This window comes from Marmota monax, unplaced genomic scaffold, assembly GCF_021218885.2.
Source record: "Marmota monax isolate L192 unplaced genomic scaffold, Marmota_monax_Labrador192_F-V1.1 WCK01_AAM20220418_F8-fsc00327, whole genome shotgun sequence".
Taxonomy (NCBI): domain Eukaryota; kingdom Metazoa; phylum Chordata; class Mammalia; order Rodentia; family Sciuridae; genus Marmota; species Marmota monax.
Genome location: NW_026692808.1, coordinates 496588 through 522125, shown reverse-complemented (window position 1 = coordinate 522125; position 25538 = coordinate 496588). Strand labels below are relative to the sequence as shown.

At 40.9% G+C, this 25538-nt stretch overlaps 1 protein-coding gene and 1 pseudogene across 9 annotated transcripts in view; both read left to right on the top strand.

Moving 5' to 3' along the window:
* The window catches only part of LOC124095241 (zinc finger protein 709), a 36865-nt gene extending 15166 nt beyond the window's left edge, over positions 1-21699 (top strand). For 6 of the 9 annotated variants that reach the window (XM_046448406.2, XM_046448404.2, XM_058580630.1 and 3 more), the window contains 4 exons: positions 13055-13194; positions 17306-17432; positions 17907-17952; positions 18502-21699. In XM_046448406.2, the coding sequence (XP_046304362.1) occupies positions 13147-13194; positions 17306-17432; positions 17907-17952; positions 18502-20995 (2715 nt within the window). In that variant the 5' untranslated portion in view covers positions 13055-13146 and the 3' untranslated portion in view covers positions 20996-21699. The remainder of the gene's footprint in view (positions 1-13054; positions 13195-17305; positions 17433-17906; positions 17953-18501) is intronic. The other 3 variants (XM_046448409.2, XM_046448408.2, XM_058580631.1) reach the window with 1 other exon arrangement.
* Positions 21589-25538, top strand: part of LOC124095267 (small ribosomal subunit protein eS21-like) — a 28260-nt pseudogene continuing 24310 nt past the window's right edge.

Below are 25538 nucleotides of genomic sequence, written 5' to 3'. Positions count from 1 at the left end.
TGTAATTCTAGCTTCATAGAATAAATTTGGAAGTATTCCATCCTTTTATGTTCTATGGAATAATTTGAGGAGTGTTTGTATTAGTTCTTTAAAAGTCTGGTAGAATTCAGCTGAGAATCCACGTAGTCTTGGGCTTACTTTATCGGAGGATTTTTTTATTACGGATATCACCAGTTATCAGTGATGAGTTCTGCTTCCTCAAGGATTGAGGCTTGAACATTAGAGAAAAGCATTGAGGCATGCATAGAAAGTAGGTTTTATTTAAAAAATAGTAACAGAGACTTCTCCCAGAAGGGAGAAGGGGGCCATAGCTGCTGTCCTGGTATCCCAAGAAGTGAGAGTGTCCTGCCCCATTCACACATTTTAGATTTTCTTTGTTGTCCTGCTGTCTTCCCCTGTATCTGTCTCTTTTCTGTGTATGTGATTAGGCCCAGGAGATGCCTGGTGGGATGGCCAAAAGGTGGGAAGTAGATGGGCAGGTGGAGGGCCAAATGAAGTGATCCAGGCTGAAAGACGCCCAGAGGGCATGAATTAGCAGCTCCCCTTCTGCTCAGGGTGTGCTTTATCAACAACCTCCTGGAAATGGCAGTATGGGCAAGTAATCTTTGTAATCAAAAGACTCTGAATGCATTAAATCTCCAATCTCCCAGGGGTGGTCTCCAACTTTCTAGACCCAAACAAGCCTCCATTTTCTTGATCTCACCCAATTACATATCTATACTGATTGCCTGTCCTTAATTCTTGCTTCATTCTCCCCTCTAATTTTAGGGACTCTTTATTCCTCTAAGGAAAATGGTGAGAACCACTCTTGGTGCTTTGAGATGAGGGGGGGGGGAACAACATAGGGTGGGGCAAGCAGCATGGAGTTCCCTTTGGGAAATCAGGTTGGTCCAGGGGTCTGTGGCAGAAGTCTGGTTCAGAAAGGACCGGTTATAAAGAAAGTGGGGGTGGGTGCTTATATGAGAAACAAAAAGACATGAGTACTGAAAATAGATTAATTGCAAAGGAAATGTTACAACATCTGGAATGTGTCATGACTATCATAAAAAAGTACATCAATAATCTCTTCCCAGGCAGTATAAGAACTGAGAAGTTATTCCCATACTAAGGATGGAGAGGACAAAGAATTTATTTGGGAATGTACATCTTCAACATTGCCACAGTTATCTGGAATAAACACTACATTTAAGCTACTTAATGTCATCTGATTTTTGTAGAATATCTTTTTATTGGGCTGTCCTCTGTATTTAAAAGTGATCCCTTTATTTCTTTTACTCAGGGCTAGATAATCATACAAGCTAACACTGAATAAACCTAAATTTCTAGGAGATTAGGCAGATCTGTAGGCTGAGTAAAAACTTTTTTCTGACTCTGGCAGTTTCTCTTGATAGTTATCAGTCACTCCTGCCTAGGAATCTCATTTGTAGCCTTCAGTTTTACTTATTCTTGGTGTGGCTAACACAGGTGTACATGCTAAGTTACAGTAAAGTAACTATTGTTTTTTTCTTTTAAATTCCCAGGGATGACAGTGCTTTGGTTATAATTGTTTTACTAGATAGTTAAGATCAAGATGGTGAAATTGAACTTGTTCCTACCTGTTGTCAAGAGTCAGCTGAGTTACCATTAGGGTCATTCTTAGGGAACTTCAGAACAGCTTCTTAGTTCTTTTAGTGCGGTCTGCTGGGTGTCAGTGTCCCTTGATGATATGGCTTCCTTGGAAGCATCGGGATGTCTCCCTTCTCCAGTGACCCTCCTCTTTGCAGTAAGTGCACTGGCTGGCTTTTGGGGGTTTTTCAAGTGTCTCAGTGACTGGAGGTTATGTGGCCCAGAGTTGCAAAGATCTTGGAGAAGTTCCCTGGTTCCCTGGTTTTAAGCTGACTCAGAGGGCAAGAGCCAAAAATATTGGTGTTCTTGGCCCTGTTACTTTAACCTTAATCTTTAAGCCTTGGTCTTAAACATCCACAAAGCCCATCTCACCATTCTTAAAGTAACAGTGCTGGGCTTTAATTTTAATGCTAATAATTTCATAGTCATTTTACTCCTTTTATTTAATTGGGGTCTGTATTAGTACTTTAAGTTAGCATTATATACTATCTGTCTGTAGTCGATGGCCTAATATCTCAAATTCACTTAGGTTGTTATATATTTGTTCTTCTGTAAGTCACTAACAAATAACATTTAAAGTTTCCAAGGAAAATTCAAAATGAAATTAAACGAGTAAAAACATGTTGAGTTTGTACATAATCTTGACCCTTGGCTGAGTTATACATTATATCCCCTGTTTGATATCATAGTATTCTTTTGGGAGGGAGTACTGGGTATTAAACTCAGGGGTACTCAACCACTGAGCCACATCCCTAGCTCTATCTTGTATTTTACTAGAGACAGTATTTCACTGAGTTGTTTAATGCCTTAATAAATTGCTGCGGCTGACTTTGAACTTGCAATCCTCCTGCCTCCACCTCCTGAGCCCCTGAGATTACAGGTGTGCACCACCATGTCAGGCCAAAACTCAGTGGTCATAACAACAAAAAACAATCTTGAACACAACTTTAAGTGAACTGGAGTCTGACCTAGTTTGGAGTCATTCTAACTTGCAGTAAGGTGGAAGGCAGCACCACATCTCTGATAAGGCAGAGATCTTTACAAATCTTAGGTAAAATGTTCTAGTTCTGAAGCTGATCTTTGCCTCTTTCTTAAATATTATTTTATGAAATTTACATAATTTTTCCCAAGTCTTTATGAATGATAGCTAAAACAGTATGACATTATATCTGAAACATGAATCAAAGAAAGGCTAAGAGAGCTTTTAAATTTCTTTTTGTGGAAAATGGTAAAATGCTTTTATGTTTCATGATATTAACATTTAAACAGGGCCAAGAATACCAATGTTATCTTTGAAAAATTCATTTAAATTTTTTACCCCTGTTAGAAAATAACAAAAAATTTACATATATCTTATTGTTAACAGGTTAAATTACAGAACGTTAAATAATATAAATAATCCCCAACAAAATTTGCTATACTTACAAGTCTAAAATAACTATTACTTTAGTTTGGAGAACACCAGCTTGATACAATGGTCTTTTAAACCTTCTACTTTAAAGACTTTTATACTAGGAAGATATGAACACATTGAATATACAAATAAGAGTAATAGCACCACAATTAATTGATGTTTCTATAGCAACCGAGTTTAGCTTTTAAGGAAAAATCTAGACTCTGTAAAAGAGTACAATATACTAAAATAACAGTTTTTTGATCAAAGTTGTACATACCCAGGGCTGGGGATGTAGCTCACTCCTTAGCACAAGGTCCTGGATTCAATCCCCAGCACCTCAAAAAAAAAGGTCGTACAGACCCTAATTTCTTTAAGGATAGTTGGTCTAAAGAATAAAACTTAACAGATACAATGTTAATAGTAAATTAATGTTTTAAGAAATCCTTTTCATTTCAGCACATAGACTAAACTTTGGTGTATATCAGTACATTAATATTTGACCTTAGGGAAAAACCTTAAGCATTAGCTTTAACTGATTGTTTTGTTTATATACAACTAACTTAGTCCCACACAAACTTTTTAAAGTTTACCTTGGAATTTAAAATTCACACAGACCTTTTTATCACATACTTAGACAACCCCCTTGTTGTTTACATAGATGTATTGCAATTTTACCACAACACACTTTCTTTATCAGAAACGTTTCCTTTTTATCTACTAAATATATTTTCATACTAAGCACCATTTAAATTTTCTCTTTCCTAGCTTGTTGACTCATTTTTAAAATTTACACTCTGAGATCCTTGTATATTTCTGAATTTAGACAAATTTCATCGTTTTACTTAAGTGAAACACTTTTTTATTTACAGTACTTTAGTTAAAATGTGGTGGGAACTTTTGGATCCTAGGTATATGGAATTATACCTGTTGGGACTTTTGACTGTTAGTAACCTTGTTTTCAGTATTGACACAAAGCAATGTTAGACTTTTTTTTTTCACTTACCAACTTATGAAAACACCAATAATGTTAAGTGTTTTTACCCTATAGAATTCAAGGAGTTAAGACTACTTGGTATTTAGAACTAAATAATACAATCAATAATTTAGACTTAACACACATATAGAATATTTCATCCATCAACAAGCAAATACACTTTCTTCTCAGCAGCACATGTCTCTTTCTCTAAAATAGACCATATCTTATGCCACAAAATGATTCTTAGTAAATACAAAAGAACAGAGATAATACCCTGCATTCTATCTGACCACAATGGAATGGAATTAGAAATCAATGATAAAATAAAGAATACAAGCTACTGTAACAAATGGAGACTAAATAATATACTAATTAATGATGAATGGATAGTAGAAGAAATTAAGGATGAAGTAAAAAAATTCTTAGAGGTAAATGAGAACACTGATGCAATATATCACAATCTCTGGGACACTATGAAGGCAATACTAAAAGAAAACTTTATTGCATTGCATTCATTCATTAAAAGAATAAAAAGCCAACAAATAAATGAACACTAACACTACACCTCAAAGCCCTAGAAAAAGAAGAACAAATCAACACTAAAAGTAGTAGAAGACAGGAAATAATTAAAATCAGAGCTGAAACCAATGAAATTGAAACAATTGAAAAAAATTGACAAAATAAAAAGTTGATTCTTTGAAAAAATAAATAAAATAGATAAACCCCTGGCCATACTAATGAAGAGAAAAAGAAAACTCAAATTACTAAAATACAAGATGAAGAAGGAAATATCACAATGCACACATCTGAAATACAGAAGATAATTAGAAACTATTTTGAAAATTTATATTCCAACAAAATTAAAAATATTGAAGACATAAGCAAGTTTCTAGAGACATATGACTTACCCAAACTGAATGAGGAGGTCATGCATGTTTTAAGCAAATCAATTTCAAGCAATGAAATAGAAAATGCCATCAAAAGCCTTCCAACCAAGAAAAGCCCAGGACCAGATGAATTATCAGCTGAGTTCTACAAGACTTTCAAAGAAGAATTAACACCAATACTCTTCAAAGTATTCCATGAAATAGAAAAGGAAGTAACCTGTCCAAACTCATTCTATGAGGCTAATATCATCCTGATACCAAAACCAAAGACACATCAAGAAAAGAAAACTTTAAACTAATATCCCCAATGAACATAGATGCAAAAATTCCCAATAAAATTCTGGCAAGGGCTGGGATGTAGCTAGTGGCAAAGCGTCTGCCTTGCATTCGCAAAGCCCTGGGTTTGACCCCCAGTTCCAAAAAAAAAAAAAAAAAAAAGAACCCCACCAAAAAAAATGATTAAAAAATTCTGGCAAATAGCATACAAAAACATATTAAAAAGATAGTGCACAACGATCAAGTGGGGTTCATCCCAGTGATTCGGGGTTGGTTCGACATACAAAAATCAATACACATAATTCTTCATATTAATAGACTTAAAAACAAGAATCATATGGTCATCTCAATAGATGCAGAAAAAGCATTTGACAAAATACAGCACCCCTTCATGTTCAAAACACTAGAAAAACTAGGGATAGTAGGAACATAACCTCAACATTGTAAAAGCTATATATGCTAAGCCCAAGGCCAGCAAGTGCCGCGTCCGGCCAAGGGAGCCGAGTCCGGCGAGGGACCGCGAGGTTAAAAGACACACAGGACACCAAGGTTCTTCATCCAGGAGTCAATAATCTTTATTGCTAACACACCTTTTTTTATACCCCAAGCAGCAGAAGTGGAAAACTACCCAAAAGCAGGAGGGAGGGGGGAGAAATTTAGTTTCAACATCTATTATTGTCAGGTACCGAAACCTCCCTTAACAATAAGTCCATCAGACCAGAAAAGGTCAAGGCATTCCTGTGGGATACATATGTCTCAGACGGATAAGCAGGAACAGAAAAACCGCAAGTTCGCCATGGCCTTGTGAGCTGGCCACACTGGCATGCAGAACAAACTAGTGGAGGTAGGGCTCCAGGGGCCAAGGTGGACCTGTTGCCAACAAGCAAGCATCATTCTAAATGGAGAAAATTGAAAACATATTCTCTAAAAACTGGAACAAGATAAGGATGTCCTCTTTCACCACTTCTATTCAACATCCTTGAAACTCTAGCCAGAGCAATTCGCAAAAGAAAAAATTAAAGGGATACAAATAGGTTAAGAAGAATTCTAACTATCACTATTTGCAAATGACATGATTCTGTATCTACAAGATCCAAAAAATTCTACCAGAAAACTTCTAGAACTAATAAATGAATTCAGCAAAGTAGCAGGATATAAAATCAACACCCATAAATCTAACAAAATTTTACACATCAGTGATAAATTTACTGAAAGAGAAATTAGAAAAACTACTCTATTCACAATAGCCTCAAAAAAAAAAAAAAACCCACCTGGGAATCAATCTAACAAAAGAGGTGAAAGACCTCTACAATGAAAACTACAGAACGCTAAAGAAAGAAATTGAAGAAAACCTCAGAAGATGGAAAGATCTCCCATGCTCCTAGATAGGCAGAATTAATATTGTCAAAATGGCCATTCTAACAAAAGCATTATACAGATTTAATACAATTCCTATTAAAATCCCAATGACATTCTTCATAGAAATAGAAAAAGCTATGATGAAATTTATTTGGAAAAATAAGAGACCCACAATACCATTGTAGACCAGAATAGAAGACACAGAGACAAATCCACATAAATATGTTATGTCATACTAGACAAAGGAGCCAAAAACATTCACTGGAGAAAAGGTAGCCTCTTCAACAAATGGTGCTGGCAAAACTGGAAATCCATATGTAGCAAAATGAAATTAAACCTCTATCTCTCACCCTGCACAAAAGTCAATTCAAACTGGATTAAAGACTTAGGCACTAGAACAGAGACCCTGCACCCAATAGAAGAAAAGATAGGCCCAAATCTTCACCATGTTGGCCTAGGATCTGACTTCCTTAACAAGACTCCTAAAGCACAAGAAGTAAAATCAAGAATTAATAAATGAGGTGGATTCAGGTTAAAAAAACTTCTTCTCAGCAAAGGAAACAATAATGTGAAGAGAGAGCCTACAGATTGGGAGAAAATCTTTACCACATGCTCCTCTGATAAAGCATTAATCTCTAAGTTATATAAAGAACTCAAAAAACTTAACACCAAATAATAATAATAATAATAACCCAATCAATAAATGGGCTAAGGAACTAAACAGACATTTCACAGAAGAAAAATACAATCGATTAATAAATATATAAAAAAGTGTTCAACATCTCTAGCAGTTAGAGAAATGCAAATCAGAACTAAGCTAAGATATTATCTCACTCCAGTCAGAATGGCAATCATCAAGAATACAGGCAACATGGGCTGGGGATGTGGCTCAAGTGGTAGCGCGCTCGCCTGGCATACGTGCAGCCCGGGTTAGATCCTCAGCACCACATACAAACAAAGATGTTGTGTCCGCCGAGAACTAAAAAAAAAAAAAATATTAAAAAATTCTCTCTCTCGCTCTCCCCCACTCTCTCTTTAAAAAAAAAAAAAAAGAATACAGGCAACAATAAGTGTTGGCGAGGATGTGGGGGGAAAGGTACACTCATACATTGCTGGTGGGACTGCAAACTGGTGAAACCACTATGGAAAGCAGTATGAAGAATCTTCAGAGAACTTGGAATGGAACCATCACTTGACCCAGCTATCCCACTCCTCTTTTTATACCCGAAAGACTTAAAATCAGCATACTATAGTGATGCAGCCACATCAATGTTATAGCATCTCAATTCACAATAGCTAAACTATGGAACAAATCTAGGTGTTCCTTAATAGATGAATGGATGAAGAAAATATGGTATATATATTCAATGGAATATTACTCAGTTTAAAGAAGAGTGAAATTATGGCATTTTCCTGTAAATGGAGGGAGTTGGAGAATATCATGCCAAGTGAAATAAGCCAATTCCACAAAACCAAAGGCCAAGTATTTTCTCTAATATGCAGATGCTAATTGACAATAAGGTGGGGGGGCACAAGAGAAGAATAGTGTTACCTTAGATTAGATAGAGGGAAGTGATGGGAGGGAAGTGGAGGGGATGTAGAGATAGGAAAGACAGTAGAATGAAACAGACATTATCACTGTATGTATATATGTAACTACATGACCAATATGGTTCTGCAACATGTACACTCAGAAAAATGAGAAATTATATCCCATCTATGTAGGACATATCATAGTGCATAAATGCAGTCTACTGTCATGTATAATTAATTAAAACAAATAAAAAATTAAGAAAGAGAACTTGATGTTATATTTAACAGCATTTTAACTTTGTAAATTAATTAGATGTCTCTAATAAACACATTTATGATTAATACCATATATGTCAAATCTAATTCACTCATTTTCAAAACTCAAGATTTCAAACAAGTGTATTTAACAGAATTAGCTTTCTCTTCCTTGTTGAAGAAAAATCCTAGAAACAATGGATATTAGACATTTTTTAGATATCAACATATTATTAGTTGTTGGACCACCTCGCGAAACTTGTGACTTTACTTCCATTTGTTTACCTGATTTAAATTAAACTTTTTAAATCACAGAAATTAAAAGATATTTGGATGCATTTTCTTTTTAAAAAAATTTTAATTTGTGAGGGCTCATTTATCCATATACCAATTTTGATACCCAAATACATGTAGACATGACAATATACCCATGTACACACATAGACAAACAACACAGGCCATGTAGTGTTTTTTTTTGGGGGGGGTGCATTATATTTACTTTTTGGTTGTAGTTGGACACAATACCTTTATTTTGTTTATTTATTTTTATGTGGTGCTAAGGATCAAACCCTGGGCCTTGTATGTGCTAGGCAAATGCTCTACTGCTGAGCCACAACCCCATTCCCGGCTATGTAGTTTTTAAAACCTATTAGATTAGGAGCTAACCCTTCCCAATTTCCTCTGATCAAAGCAGTGTGTAAAAACAAAACAAACAAACAAAAAAACTGTATAGTTGAACAAAAATAGGACTGATTAGGAAAACATATTAACCTAGCTATGCAGGAACAAAATGTGAATTTCACCATAAAACCAGGAGCTCAAAAGTATAGAATTAAAAAAAGAGTCCTAGAACAAGTGACACAGTCATTAATTATCTTAGTAAAGCAGCATACAGTTTACTTATTGCCTCAGACTAACATGAGTTCAGGTAAAAGACACTTTTTATTTTTTTTCTTCCCCCTTTGTGTCTCAGACCTATCCTCAGCTGAGCCTGATCTAAAGTTATGAGACATTACTTTTTATTGGAGGAGGAAGCTACTATGTTAAGCTTCTTACTGAGCTATTCCATTTGTTGTCTATGTGGGTGGTGTGTGTGTGTGTGTGTGTGTGTGTGTGTGTGTGTGTGTGTTGTGCTGGGATTGAACCCAGTGCCTTGTGCATGTGAGGTAAGCACTTTACTAACTATCCTCAGCCCTTTTGTGACTAGTTCTAGGGTTATTTTTCGTCTGTCAGTGATAAGCAGGTTAAATTTTGTTCCATAGGTAAGTTGGGGACAGGGTCTTGAAGTAAGGCCCCTTTTTAATGTCTCAAAGGCTTCCAAAGCCTTCTCATAACTCAGATAGGGAATAAACTTTTTGGTGATTGGCTGTCCTGACACCCATCAGACAGGAAAGAGGTCTAAGTTAAGAGGTGACTACAGAGAAGCTGGCACTGGTGTCCAAGAGGAAACTGACCTCTTGGCTCCCTATAGAGAAGCATACCTGGGGCTCGTTCATGGTGATAGGAGTTACCAGAGCCATTGGAATCCACCTAGGGCTCTGCCAGCCTGTGTGGAGGGGACTGGCCTAGAAGACTTATGCCCCAGGGACATTCATTCCTCCAACAATTACCTTGACATTTAGGACAGGGCTTCAAGTGTGGCCATTTCACCTGTGGACATTCTGTTTGAAATGTCCTTCCTCTTCAAGTACATTTTGTTGCTCAGGGTGCACTCCATTTTTTTTTTTTTTCATCCAGGAAGGTCACTCCTCTTAGGTCTATGACCAGTGCTTCACCTTTCCCTGTTTCTAGGCTCTCTCCTTATTTTCCTTCTAACATCTGTTCTAAAAGTCAGAAGTTGCAAGCCAGAGGGTATCACACGAGATTTGACCAGGGCCGTATGCCACTTTTTGTAATATTATCCAAATGCCTGGGGCTGACTGAATAATAAATTTATCTTTTATTTATTTTCTTTAATAATTTATTTTTAAAAACTAGTTGGCCCTCTATAGATTCAGGATCCAGGGTGGTGTGTTTTCTTACTGCCTCCCTGAGTCTCTTCATGAAAATAGCAGGACTTTCCTGAGGCCTCAAGGATTAACATCTGGAAATGTCTAATATTCAAGGCATCCTGCTCATCACTCAGATTCCAGGCAGGATTGTTCTGGGAACTACCTGTGCTCCAGATTGATGATTAGGTTTGCTTCTCGTTTGTGCTGCTGGGCCGTGAACAAGATGTAGGTCATCCCCTATCTGTTTATCTACTTCTAGGGTGACCTTCTCAGTGGAGGTTAAAATTTGGTTAAGGAATAGCATAATATCTTTCCAGATGAGATCAAACCCCTGGCCTAAGTTCTGAAATGCCTCAATATATTTATCTGGATCTTCTGAAAACTTTCCTAGGTTGATTCTTACCTATTTTAAGTCTTGGAGGGAGAAAGGAGTATGTGCTTTAACTGGTTTGAATCTTCCCCCTGGCCTCTCTTGGAGAGCTGGTATATATGATCAGTCTTTTGGGGATAGGTGTGGAGGACAGGAGGACTTCTGATATTGGTGATGGTTATCAGCAGGAGATGGAGGCTTCAGGGGTCCCCCTGATTTCTCTCCTCAGTAGATGATTCCTTAAGTACTTGTCCTTTTTATTTTTCTTGGTCATCTATGGGTCAAACTGGTCTTAATTTCCCAGTGTGCATGTTAGTGATGAACCTGGTAAATACTGTTGAGAACAAAGCTCCCTCCCACCTGGGTCCTTGGAGACCTCTCTCCATGAGTTTCTAGCAATCCAGCACATCAACTCTCACCTCCTGGATCTGCCAATCTTCGTGGTGGCTGGATTGGCAGGTGCTAAAGTTCTCAGTTGCTCTGTACCAGAGACTCAGGAGAATTCATTTTTACGGGCATTTACTGATCTTCTCCCTTCCACTATAAATTTTACAATTATGAAGACCCACAAAAAGAAGAAGGAGAAGAAGAAAAAAACCTGAACTCTTCTCTGCTGTGTAGACTAAAGGAATGTCCAGAGGGTAATGGAATATCTAGTGGTTGTTAGGCAAAAAAAATGCCCTTTTCCTGGAAGAGTTTGTGGAAGGGGTTGATTTAAAAAATACCTCTCTCCTACAGCTGATTTGGGTTTTTTGTTTTGTTTTTGTGGCACTGGGGATTGAACCCAGTGCCTGTACATGCAAGGCAAGCCCTTTACCAACTGAGCTGTATCCAAGTCCCCCTCCTACAGCTTTAAAGAATGCATTGAGCACATCTGAGGAAAGGAACAGTAAGCAGGCTATTAAAGACTTACTATGTGAACAAAAGGAGCCAGGTGTTTCTTACTAATAGCCTCACCCTCCAGTCTGAATAGCTAGTGTCGGTCAGTGAAAAGGGGGGCACCCTGGAGGGAATGGACTCAGGGGAGTGTTGCATGGCCCCCACAGAAGCCAGTGTCATTGGTGTCTTCCCTCAGGGTCATATTTCAGCAGTCAGGTTCTGGCTTCCAGTGTGGAATGTGTATATTCCTCTGCAAGTTGGTTTTCATTCTGAACTGCAGGTGAAACTGACGTCTTACCTGAGCTGGTTCAAGAGTTTGATTTTCTTTATTTTTAATTCATTTTATTACTATGTAACTAATTTTTCATGCACTTAATTTTATTTCCTTGTTGTCTTTCTATTTGCTTGACTGAAAAATGATTTGACAAAGTCAAGTGTGAGGTGGCCTTGCCTAGTATCCCCAGGCTCTCCCTAGTGAGATGGATGCCCATCTCCTTCCTTTCCAGTCTGGCCTGACCTGGCACCCACCTTTTCTGAGGTCATGGTTGGCTCCCTTCACATCATGTGTGTAATTCCTCACTCCAAGTGTGTAATTCCTCACATATGCTTGTGACTGTGTCCAGGCTGAAGGTGCAGAAAGGGCCTCCTGAGAGCAGGAAGACAACAGGGCCTGCTTTAGAAAGCTGGGGTCAGTTCTGAACAAGTGGAAATATTCCCCTGGTGTGGCAGTCCCCTTGCAGGAAAGAAACCCTGCCTGAAAAGAGCTTTTGCCAAGAAACTTTCCTTCTGGCCTTATTTATCTAAAAATCGGATACATATTCTGTTACTCAGGGTCCCGAAATATGCATATGTGGCCTGGGGTGAGAGAGGGGTCTTCTGGAGCCCTGCCTATGTTTAACCATGACACAAGAAAAGACCACCAACTCCAATTTTAAGTCAAATTAAAGCAAGCTTGTATTGTGTACACAAAAGCTTGCCAGTGGCCTTCTCACCCAAAACCTGGGCCAGAGAACAGCCCCCCAGCTTTCAAGGAACAAGGTTTTATAGCACCAAAAATTTGCAAAGGGGGGGTGTCTTGAGAACTTATAGGTAACAGGATTTTGACAAGCATAATACAAAGGCAGATAGCAGGTTAGTGATCTACATGGCATGATATTTTAAGATAGGGAATAAATTCAGATCCCAACATCAGAATTTATGAGGTGCCACTGAGCTTTCAGAGAGGGTTGTTATCTGGTCAGGGGGAGCCAGGATTTATGAGGTGCCACTAAGGTTTTAGAGAGGGTGGTTATCTGGTCAGGGGGAGCCCAGGCATGGATGAGTTCAAGGCACCGGAAGGAGTTCCAAACAAGTTTAAAAATCTCAGCAATTTCTGGTAAAACAGCAATTAACTTTTCATGACTTTGTGATGAGATGGCTCCCAATCATAAGGTGGAATTAGGCTGGGTTCATCAACTAGTCAGCAGGCAGCTGGTGGGAGGGTGGCCTTCCACAGTCTCACAGGACTTTCTCTCTCACCCTGTGCAGCTCAGAATCCATCTCCAGGACTGTGTCTTCTCTGCTGTGTGAGACCCAAGTGGCTCTGGCTCAGATCTGTCTCCCTGTGACCTGCAGGTGCTATGAGGTCCTCAGGAAGGATGTCAGGACTCCCCAGAAGGCAGGAAATGGTGAGTGTGGGTTGAGGACTGCTCAGGGAGGTGGGCTGGTTAGAACTGGTGGGAATCAGCTGTGGCTGGACTCTGGCCTCCCACTGTCAGCTCCAGAGTCAGCCAGCCCAGACCTGAGTCAGATGCTGCTACAGCTCAGCCCTTGATGCCTTCAGGACATGGTGTGGGCTGGTGCAGGTGGGTTCCCAATGTGCTGCCTGGTCTGCAGCTACTTTGGCAGAACCCTCTCTGCCCAGCTGGACCCAGCCCTAGTCTCTCAGTGTGCAATGAAGGCAGACCCTTTTCATGGGATACTTACTCAGGGATGGGGTTCCTGTGTTCAAGGTTATTGGTCTAGGGGTCACTGTTCCTCCGACCCCAGGAGTCACTCACTTTCCCACTCCATGTTCCACGTGTTTCTGAAACACAGTCTCAATTCACTTTGCTCTCCCAGGCTAGCCCCTCTTAGGGCTGGCAGTAGACCCCTAAGCTTGCACCTCTCTCTCACATTTCCAGACTCCAACTCCTCTTCCAGTTCACACCATTTTCAACTCTTCCACTCACGACATTCAAGTGGGCACAGTATTATCAATTTTTCACTCAGTAATGCAGGATACTTTTTTAAATATTTGTGTCCTGTTTGTGAATATCTACCATGAGGGGAAAGTAGAGAGCGGCCACCTGGAGCTCCACTGTCCTTTGTCTTCTCCCAGCACAGATGCCTTAATGTCTTTGAGCAAAGCTTCCCTTTAGACACTTCACAGGGTAGCATATCCTGAGCCACTGTCCTGGCCTTTCCTGGGCTGCCACAGGTGCCCACCGCTGCCCTGTGCCCTGTAGGTACAGGAAATTTCAGGCCCTGGGTCAGCTCCTCCTAGAGGACAGCCTGAGGTGTGGGGCACACCTTGTCAGGGGAGCAGCTGGAAGCCCTGGGGATGAGGAATTTCCTGTAACATGTCACATCTAAACAACTGCCTCATTGGGCTATTGTGTCCCCCAAGCCCTGTTCCCATTCCTTGGAGACAGGTGGACAGTGAGCCTGTGGATGCTGGTGCTGAGGGGCCAGGTCAGCAGTGATTCCTGCCCTTGCAGTCTCTCACAGTTGTGAAGGAGGAAAACTCTCCCAGAGCATAAGGACCACCCACCCCAGTGCAGTGCTGTGCAAACCTGAAAGCCTCATAGACTGGAGTCATAGTCCAGATCTCCTGGGAGGGTGATCATGGAGTGTTTCAGTGAGCAGGACCAGGTGGGAGATGTCCAGCTGGTAGGCCGATTATCAGTCCCTTGAACATGACACATCTGTGTTCCCTCAGCCCCAGCCCTATCTGTGTTCCTCACTTTGAATTGATATGCTTTATACGTAAATGTAACATTGGAATTCACTGTGATATATTTATACAGCGCATAGCATAATTTGTTCCATTTCATTCAACAGTTCTCTAAACATTAAAAAGAGCTAGGGATGTAACTGAGTGTTTAAGTGTCCCTGGGTTCAACACAGAGTACCCAAAAAAAAAAAAAAAGCTGACATTAGAGTTATTTAAAATAAAACATGTCAAGGTGATGAAAAGTCTTGCTGAACCTCAGTTTGGATTTCATTATATTTTGGGACATATAGACGATGTCTGTCACTCTGTGACTTTGTGTCCTTCCAGAGATGCTGGGACATAAGGCACTCCACTAATTGCTGTGAACATCCACTGGGCAGTTCTGGTGGGCCATCCCCCGGGCTGGTGGTTGACTGCCCAGGGGTGCAGCACTTTGTTAGGTTCCATCATATTTACTGTGGGTCAGTAAGTACCTGCTCTACTCAGCAGAATGCTTTTCAATGTGGCAGGGAGCTTGGTGGCTGTGTCTGAGGACAGATCCTGTGGCTGTGGATTCTCTGCAGGCCCATCTGTGGTGCAGAAATGTCCCCCCACCCTGGCCAACATGACTCACCGGGGTCCTTAGTCCTGAATACAAAGACTTCACTAGTCCTCTGGTTTTTTTAACTTCCGGTGTCCCAGGTCATCAACAGCAGGTGCCCATTTCTTTTGCTGAGTGACTGATGCAGCATCCAACTGGTGTCCAAACAGTGCCCAGCATTCCCCAGGTCTGGCCCCAACACCACATGATGGGAGCTGTTGCTCTCCGCTTGCTGCCTTAGAGCAAACAAATTTCTGCCTTGACCCACCTCCTGCTGCCTCCAGTGACCTTCCCGTTCAGCTTCCAGGGGACTTGGGCAACTTCTCATCCCAGCCTTCTGCAGGGAGCTGCCACATCTGGGGCCATCTCTCTGTGTCAATGTGTGTCCAAGCAGCTTTCCTCCAGCGTGGGCCCCAGGCAGACTGTGGTAATCCTTCTAGGCTTCGTAGAACTCGGGCAGCTTCCTGCCATTGCTCCCCCAGTGTGTGGTCAGTGGCAGCAGGATCCTGATGGCTTCCCTTTCCTGTGCTCAGAGGCCGACACTGCCTCACTCCTTGGATGTGAGCTTGAGGTCCTGCTGCCACAGGGCGAGGGTGTTGTGTCTCAACCCAGGTTCCTTGGTGGTCTTTAAAATGGTAATACTTTGAGCTCATGACACAGGTATGTTTTTATTTATTTGTATCTTATTTCATTTCTTTTAGGAACATTTTGTAGTTTTCAGTATATAAGCCCCCTTCTTGGGACATTGTTTTAATTGTTGGTATTATTTCCAGAATGCCTTTCTCAGGTTGCTCATACACTTATGGAACTGATTATCTGTGAAGGGAGATAGTTTTACTCTTCCTTTCCAATTTGGGTGCATCTCTTTTTCACTGTTTCTCCTTACATAATTTTCCTGGCTACTGTTTCCATTGCTGCATCAAAAGGACCTGGTGAATGGAGCAGGTCTCATATTCCAGTCCTTCTAGGGCCATTTTTCATGAGCACTTCTCAGCCTTTCCTCCTCTCTGATTAGACAGGAAGACTGGGGGCAGATGGAGGTTGGTGTTTCTCTTTTCCCCAGAAGGTTTGACTTATAACATCTCAGGTGATTTAGTCTTTGGAAATAATTTCTTCTAAATGTAGTGCCAGGAAGGTTGGAGTTCTCTGGGCATACTGAAAAATGCCATCTTTCTTCTTCCTGTGCTTTAAGCAGTGAGCCTGTGTGTGTGTGTGTGTGTGTGTGTGTGTGAGAGAGAGAGAGAGAGAGAGAGAGAGAGGGAGAGAGAGAGCGAGAGCGAGATCTTCACTGTGATACTGGCAGTGTTTCTAAAGGGAAAAATATTATAAATTTGTAGGAATAGTCAGAAAAATCACCATTCTGCAGTTCATGGTAAATTTCAGGTAAGAGGCAAAACTGCTGCAGGGGCAGCTGCCCCATCTCCCATGCTTGTTCCCTGACTAGGAGTTCTAAGGTATGAGTGGAACAAAATAACTGGGTTTCTGAAGGAAGGCATACATTCAGTAAAGATCGTGTTTTTTACCTATAGTCTCAGCATTATGACTCAATGTTACTGCATAGTTTGGCGGGATCCTCCCATGTCCTTAGTTCCCCCTACCAGCAAAGTTCCAACTTGTCAGCTGATACTTCTAAGTGTACATACTGTTAGGAGGACTAATATTAGCTCTCTTTTCTTTTTCTTTTTTCTTTCTTTTTTGGTAGTGGGGATTGAACTCAACCACTGAGCCACATCCCCAGCCCAATTTCATATTTTATTTAGAGACAGGGTCTCACTGAGTTGCTTAAGTGCCTTGCTTTTTTGGCTCTGAACTCACGATCCTCCTGCCTCAGGCTCCCAAGCCACTAGGATTACAGGTGTGCGCCACTGCACCCAGCAATTTAACTCTCTTTTGCACATAAGGTAGTAGGGCTTCATTATTCCATAAATTAAATATGCACTCACAAAGGTGTTGGGGTGACCCAGGAGCATACCTTATTCCCTGGACTCCACAAGGAGAAGGGTGTTTTGCTCTGCTCATGCTTTTTTGGATAGTTCCGGTCTTGTATTAATATGCCTCTGTTTGGGCAAGTGAGTGCACAATGAGAGTACAAGTTTTGAAGACAAAATCATGGAATGAATATTTGGAGATCACAGAAATGTGCAAATGTGTCTTATGATGAGAATAGAGCCCTCATGCTGTCAATCTCTCCTGGCATGCACTACTCTTTTCTGGAATATTTTAGAATTCAGTGGCCTTTGAGGATGTGGCTGTAAACTTCACCCAGGAGGAGTGGGCTTTGCTGGATCTCTCCCAGAAGAATCTCCACAGAGACGTGATGCAAGAAGTCCTTAGAAACCTGGCTTCTATAGGTAAAGATGATGTTTCATTATATAGTCAATCACTGAGAAACTGGGAGGTTGTTTTTTTGTTTGTTTGTTTGTTTTTGTTTTTATCAAGGATTGAATCTGGGAGTGTTCAACCACTGACACACATCTACAGCCCTTTTTTATACTTTATTTAGAGACAAGGCCTCCATAAGTTGCTAAGGCTGGCATTGAACCTGAGCTCCTCCTTCCTCAGCCTCCCAATCTGCTGGGATTATATGTGTGGGACACTGGGCCTGCCAAATGAGAGTTTTTTTTTTCCTCAGGGATTTGGAATGTGAAAAGGGAGTACTTTGGGGAATAAAATGGGCCTAATATCATTTCACTCTGAGCATGAATCCCATAATTTTTCTCTTTTTTCTTCATTTTTATTTTTGCATTAGAGCACTCCATATTATAAATCCCATAATTTATTTTAAAATCATAATGATTCATGATTGTTCTCTGTCTACATTTTAGGAGACAAGTGGAAAAATCAGAACAGAAATACTGAAAGAGATCTAAGGTAATTTGTATTCACTAGAAGAAACACAGTATCTTGATGGAATTGTAACATGTCCTATAATTTTACAAACAAGCAGAGGAAACAACCATGATATGAATTATAGTTATTCCTATTTAACCAGAACTTTAATGTAAGTTATATGTTTCATATTTTCAAAAATTATTGATTTGTTGACAATGCTAACAAACTAACTGCTCTTATGATACCACCATTTTAGTACTATCTATGAGAAGCAGTGTTGCAAAGTCATCATTATATTTATTTTCAAACAGTTTAAACATGACAGAAAATCAATATTTTCCCTGACATTGGTAATAGTGTACGTGCCATACTGACTAATGAATATATAAAAGTGTTAATAAGCCAACCATAAATATCCATGTAATTTTTTTTTTAAACAGAAGTCATACGGTAGATTCTGGAAAAATTTGAATAGGTACTCAGTGTGAGATTCCAAATCTTAGTCTTCACCAGGACTTTCCCATTAGAGTAAGTCCATGTGAGTAGTATATATTGACAAGTCTTTATATATCTTTTTTTCCTTAATAGGCACATTATATCTCACTCTGCAAACAAATTGTATGAGAATGAGTTGAGTGCAGGGAAGCCATATGAACTTAAACAGAAGAAAACATCTTTAATTTCTCACACAAGTGTTCAAAGACAAGCATCTGTGCACACTATAGTTGAAACTTATGAATGTCTAACAAGTGGAAAAGGGTTAAGTTGTTCCTTGTGTTTTCAAAAATATCAACAATCTCATACCAGAGAGACAGCTTACAGATGTAATCAATCTAGTAAAGTCTTCACTAGTTCCTCTTATCTTCCAATACGTAAACGAACACATACTGGAGAGAAGACCCATAAATGTAAACAGTGTGGGAAAGCCTTCACTTGTTCCTCTCACCTTCAAAGACATAAACAAACTCATACTGGAGAGAAGCCCTATGAATGTAAAAAATGTGGAAAAGCCTTCAGTCGTTCCTCTTACCTTCACATACATGAACGATTTCATACTGGAGAGACGCTTAATAGATGTAAACGATGTGGGAAAGTGTTTGCTACCTCCAGTCAGCTTCATTCACATGAATGGACTCATAATGGAAAGAAACCCTATCAGTGTGAACAATGTGGGAAAGCCTTCATATATTGTTCTTCCTTCCAGCGACATCAGCGAATTCATACTGGGGAGAAACCCTATGAATGTAAGGAATGTGGCAAAGCCTTTACTTATTCCTTTTATCTTCAAACACATAAACAAACTCATACTGGAGAGAAGCCTTATGAATGTAAACAATGTGGAAAAAGCTTCAGTTGTTCTTCTTACCTTCGTAGACATAAATTAATTCATACTGGTGAGAAGCCCTATGAATGTAAGCAATGTGGGAAAACCTTTACTTATTCCTTTCATCTTCAAACACATAAACGAATTCACACTGGAGAGAAGCCCTGTAAATGTAAACAATGTGGGAAAGCCTTCAGTTGTTCCTCTTACCTTCGAAGACATAAACAAATTCATACCGGAGAGAAGCCCTATGAATGTAAGCAGTGTGGGAAAGCCTTTACTCATTCCTCTCAACTTCAGACACATAAACGAATTCATACTGGAGAGAAGCCCTATGAATGTAAACAATGTGGGAAAGTCTTTGTTTATTCTGCTTCTCTTTGGCAACATAAACGAATTCATACTGGAGAGAAACCCTATGAATGTATGCAATGTGGAAAAGCCTTTACTAATTCCTCCCAACTTCAAACACATAAACGAACTCATACTGGAGAGAAGCCCTATGAATGTAAACAATGTGGGAAAGTCTTTGTTTCTTTAACTTCCCTTTGCCAACATGAACGAATTCATACTGGAGAGAAGCCCTATGAATGTAACCAATGTGGGAAAGCATTCAGTTGTTCCTCTTACCTTTCTAGACATAAACGAATTCATACTGGAGAGAAGCCCTATGAATGTAAGCAGTGTGGGAAAGCCTTTACTCATTCCTCTCAACTTCAAACACATAAACGAATTCATACTGGAGAGAAGCCCTATGAATGTAAACAATGTGGAAAAGCCTTTGTTTATTCCAATTCCCTTCGACAACATGAACGAATTCATACTGGAAAAAAGCCCTATGAATGTAAGCAATGTGGGAAAGCTTTTACTCAGTCCTCTCAACTTCAAAGACATAAACGAACTCATACTGGAGAGAAGCCCTTTGAATGTAAACAATGTGGGAAAGCCTTTGCTTCTTCTACATCCCTTCAGCAACATAAACGAATTCATACTGGAGAGAAGCCCTATGAATGTGAGCAATGTGGGAAAACTTTTACTTACTCCTTTCAAACACATAAACGAATTCATACTGGAGAGAAGCCCTATGAATGTAAGCAATGTGGGAAAGCCTTCAGTTGTTCCTCTTACCTTAAAGTACATAAACGATCGCATACTGGAGAGAGGCCATATGAATGTAAACAATGTGGGAAAGCCTTCAGTTGTTCCTCTTACCTTCAAAGACATAAACGAATTCATACTGGAGAAAAGCCCTATAAATGTAAACAATGTGGGAAAACCTTTGTTTCTTCAACTTCCCTTTGCCAACATGAACGAATTCATACTGGAGAGAAGCCCTATAAATGTAAGCAATGTGGAAAAGCCTTTATTTATTCCAGTTCCCTTCAAAGACATAAACAAATTCATACTGGAGAGAAGCCCTATGAATGTAAGCAGTGTGGAAAAGTGTTTGTTTCTTCAACTTCCCTTTGCCAACATGAACGAATTCATACTGGAGAGAAGCCCTTTGAATGTAAGCAGTGTGGGAAAGCCTTCAGTTGTTCCTCTTACCTTCATAGACATAAACGAACTCATACTGGAGAGAAGCCCTATGAATGTAAGCAGTGTGGGAAAGCCTTTGTTTATTCCAGTTCCCTTCAAAGACATAAACGAAGTCATACAGGAAAGAAGCCCTATGAATGTAAGCAATGTGGTAAAGCCTTCACTACATCTTCTTATCTTCAAAGACATAAACAAAGTCATGCTGTAGAGAAACTCTAGGAATGTAAATAATTGGGAAAAGCCTTCACTACTTCCTCTTATGTTTAAATACGTAAATGAATTCATACTTGAGAAAAGCTCTATGAGTGTAAACAATGTGGAAAAGTCGTTGCTGGATCCAGATAGCTTCATTCACATGAATGAACTCATAAAGGAAAGAAGCCCTATGGATGTAAATAGTGGGGGACAGCCTTCACTAGGTCTGCTCACCTTCACAGACATGAATGATTTCATAATGGGGAGAAACCTTATAAATGTAAACAATGTGGGAGAGCCTTCACTAGTTCCTTTTCCCTTCACATACATGAACAATTTCATACAGGAAAAAAGCCTTGCCGTTGTAAACAATGTGGGAAGGCCTTCACTACTTCTGTTTACCTTTACACACATGAATTAACTCATATTACAGAGAAACCTGACTAATGTAAGCAGTGTGGGAAATCCTTCACTACATCTAGTCACTTTTATTTGCTTGAAAGAACTCATGTTGGAGAGATGGCCCATGTATGTAAAAATGTGGGAAAGCCTTTACATCATGTAGTTACATTATAAAACATCAAACAACATTGCTTGAAAGAACTCATGTTGGAGAGATGGCCCACGTATGTAAAAATGTGGGAAAGCCTTTACTTCATTAGTTAGATTATAAAACATCAAACAACTCATCAGGAAAAAAATCCCTAATAAAGAGAAAAAATGTGAAATTCCTTTCATTTGGGGGTTCTGTTTTAAACCTGAAAGTAGTGGTATTGTACAAAAGCCCATGGAATGCAAAAAAACATGACAAATCATTTAATATTCCCAGTCACCTTCAATAACAGGAAAGTACATATAGAATAGTTGTTGAGTGTGCGTGTGTGTATATGTATACATCCATAATATATGTGTGTGTGTATATATAGATAGATAGATGGATATATAGTTTGTTTTGTTTTGTTTTAATGTAGAATGATGGATTGTTCCTGGAGGGGCAGAGGCATGCAGGGCAAAACTTCCGGCATAAGTAGCAAGTTGCAGGTTTAAACAGGTCATGAAACCTCAGAGGAAGTTGCAAAGCATTTATGGAACATGAATTGTGTAAGAGGGATTTTGTGAGTATCCCAGTTGACTCAGTTAAACCACCATTTCTAGATTTTTTTTCCTAAAGATTTGAGTACTGATTTTTCACACAAATCAAAACCTGATTCATTATAATACAATGCAAAGTTTAAATCTTGGACTTGTGTTGGGACAAGGCACAAGTGCAGAGAAAACTGGCAGGGAACCGTGTGACTCAACCTGGCTCCACCTGTAGCACCGCCCCTACTCCTGGCCCTCCATAAACACCCCTGACGCAGGCTGCTGTCCTCTGGAGGCAGCCCCATTCTGCCCTGAATAGTTACCAGCTTTCCTAAATGAGCGGTATGTGCCTTGGACCTGCATCTGCACCACGTGCGACCTGAACCCGTAGGTCCTGAGTTGACCTCCCCTTCTCACGGGGAACTCTTCACCCTTCATCAGAGACAGAAGAAAAACTGCCCAGGCGGAGGGGCAGTAGCCCAATGGTGGGCCCTAGGCTCCTGGGCCTGAACAGGAACTGAAAGGCTAAGGCACACAGGTAACCCTAAGGGGAGTGGTGAGGTCTTCTTTTCCTCTCAGCCCTTGGGTTTGGACCTAGGGTCTTGCACGTGGTAGGTAAGAGCACAAGCGCCCTACTCTGAGCTGCACCCAGGATTGGCATTTTCTTTTGTGCTCCACGCCAGATGCCCGCCCTTATCAAAAGTCAGAATACCTAGCCCTGCCGTTGTGTGTCCCGCGCCTGTTATCCCAGTGGCTTGGGAGGCCGAGACAGGCGGATTGTGAGTTCAAAGCCAGCCTCAGCAAGGGGAGGTGCTAAGCAATTCCGTGAGACCCTGTTTCTAAATCCAATACAAAAATGGGCTGGGTGGAGTGCCCCCACACACACACATAAAGAATACCTATTCTAAAGGTAAGGTTTCTTAGGTGGGACAAATGCTTAAAAATATATTGACCAGCAATGTCCTGCACCTGCAGCTTACTGTGGGGTGAATCCCACCAGGGCCTTCTCTGCCCTCCCTAGCCTGGGGCCAAAACCAAAGCCCAGGCTCCAGGCAGTCACTGAGGGCTGGCTGAAGGCCCCAGGCTGGGTGGGGTATGGCTCAGTGGTCCTGCAGAGGCCTGGAAGGCGTGGGCGACCCTGCAGAAGCCTGGAAGGCGTGGGGGACCGGTGAGACAGGTGCAAGCCAGACGCCAGACCCAGAGGCACGCGGGTCACACGGGTTGTCTGTCACAGTGGTGAGTCGGAACCTGCCGGTTCTGAAAGGGGAGCCTATGAGAGCTGTTGGGGCAGGGCGGGCTGAACCAGGGGTGTATTTTCCCCCAAGAGGAATCGCGCGCTCCCCCTTGTGCCTGCAGAATTGAGCAGCAGGCCTACATGGCTGTCATCCCCAGAGGGTGGCAAAGCCCACGCCATTGCCACCAGCAACCCCAGAGTGACCACAAAGCCATCTTTCCTTCCTTCCTCTTCCTCCGGGTTCCTCTTTCGAGGTGTGCTTCTCCCACCCTGCAAAGCATTAACATGTAGGTTAACTAGAGAAAAGCAACAGAAAGCAGAGGTAGGGATCCTTGTTTAGAAATAGAAACTTAGGTAAAGAAGTAAGAACCGTCTGCCTCGAAACACATTCCCCCCACCAGAAGAACTTCCTGCTGTAGAGAAAAGGGGTGGGGGGCAGCAAAGGCTCTTCTTGATATCAGGCTCCTCCCATCAGTTCTGGGTTTGGGGATAAAATCAGGGGGACTGCCCATCCAAGTGTGCTTGCTTGCCACTTTGTTCAGCTGCGTGCTGTTCTGCAGAAGTAAACTTTTCCTTGCCCAGCTGCTTCTGAGAGCCCATGTCTGATTCTTAACGGAACCTGGTATTTCTAACACATTTAACCAAGTGAGCAGAGAGGAGGTGGCCATCTGTGAGACAGGAAGCAGCCCGCCCAGGCAGGTGTCTATGGCACCTTCTCTTCAACTTCTCAGCTTCAGACTGTGAGGACAGTCTCCATTTAGGAGCCCTCCAGGGCCCTGGTTTCTGTTAGCACCTGAACCAACTGAGCTGTGCGTCTTTGTCTCCTCCTTTTATAAGGACATCAGTCATGGGATTAAGGATCAACTTGTTCATTATGACATCACCTTAGCTATTTACACCTGCAACTACCCTATTTCCTAATAAGGTTTTGGGGATAGGATTTGACTTGTAAGTTCAATTTATAACAGGTTGCAGAGATGAGTATTTATCATGTTATGATTATACTGGTCATATGATTAAATTATTATTTGAAAGGTATTTAATTTTGAGATGGGGGTCTTACTATATTGCCCAGGCTGAATTCATAATCCTCCTGCCTGAGCCTCCCAAGTAGCTGGGATTATCGGTACATACCATTATACCTGATTTGGTTATTGTTGTTTTTTTTAAACCAAAGATTGAACCAAGGGGTGCTCACTACTGAGCCACATCCCCAACTTTTTTGTGTTTTATTTAGAGACAGGATTTCCTGAGTTGCTAAGGGCCTTGCTAAGTTGCTGAGGCTGGCTTTGAACTTGCAGTCCTCCTGCCTCAGCCACCAGAGCCACTGGGATGACAGATGTGCACCACCATGCCTGGCTTACACCAGGCTGTTAAAAGAGAATTTTAAGATTAGTAACAGGAGCTGGGGTTTTCCCAGGAGGTAGAATGCTTGCTTGGCATGCACAAGTTCCTGTGATTCCCCAGCTCCACACACGTGAAAAGAAAAGAAATAAAAAGAAAAAAAAATAAATTACTGACAAATTCTTATAAATGAATAAAGATGTTGGATTTATTTTCTGGTATCAGCCTGTGTGTTTGCGAATGGTCACATGGTGGTTTTGTGTTTTTGCCCTGGTAATACAGTGAGTATGAACAAATGTCTAACAGGGAAAGATTGGCACAACCCTGGGATAAGCTGGGCCCCTTGGCATTCTGGGGTGTTGCTGGGTTGTGAGTGTCCAGAGAAAGCAATACTTCTGCTTTGAGGAAATAAGAAAATGTTTTATTCTGAGCCAAATATGAACAACCATTCTCTGTGAACTCAAGCTTAAGCTTTCCCAAAATACACATGTTCCCATTGAAGGCAATTACACACATTTACAGGTGGAGAGTATCGGGGATTGAATTCAGGGGCACTTGACCACTGAGCCACATCCCCAGCCCTATTTTGATTTTATTTAGACACAGGGTCTCAGTTTCTTAGCACCTCACCATTGTTGAGGCTGGCTTTGAACTCATGATCCTCCTGCCTCAGCCTCCAAATCCTCTGGGATTACAAGGATGAACCACAGAGCCTGCTACACATGCTTTTTTAGTCCCAGAAGGAAGGAGTGGGGCTCTCAGCTAGTCAGACTGCAAAGAGCTGGAGAAATCCACGATTCAGAGATGGCTTTCGTTAAGATGGGAGGAATCTTTTGCAGGATTTGGGTGTGTCCCATTTCTAGTTTTCAGTGGGAAAGGCCAGAGGTCTGCTGAGCTTAGCATACA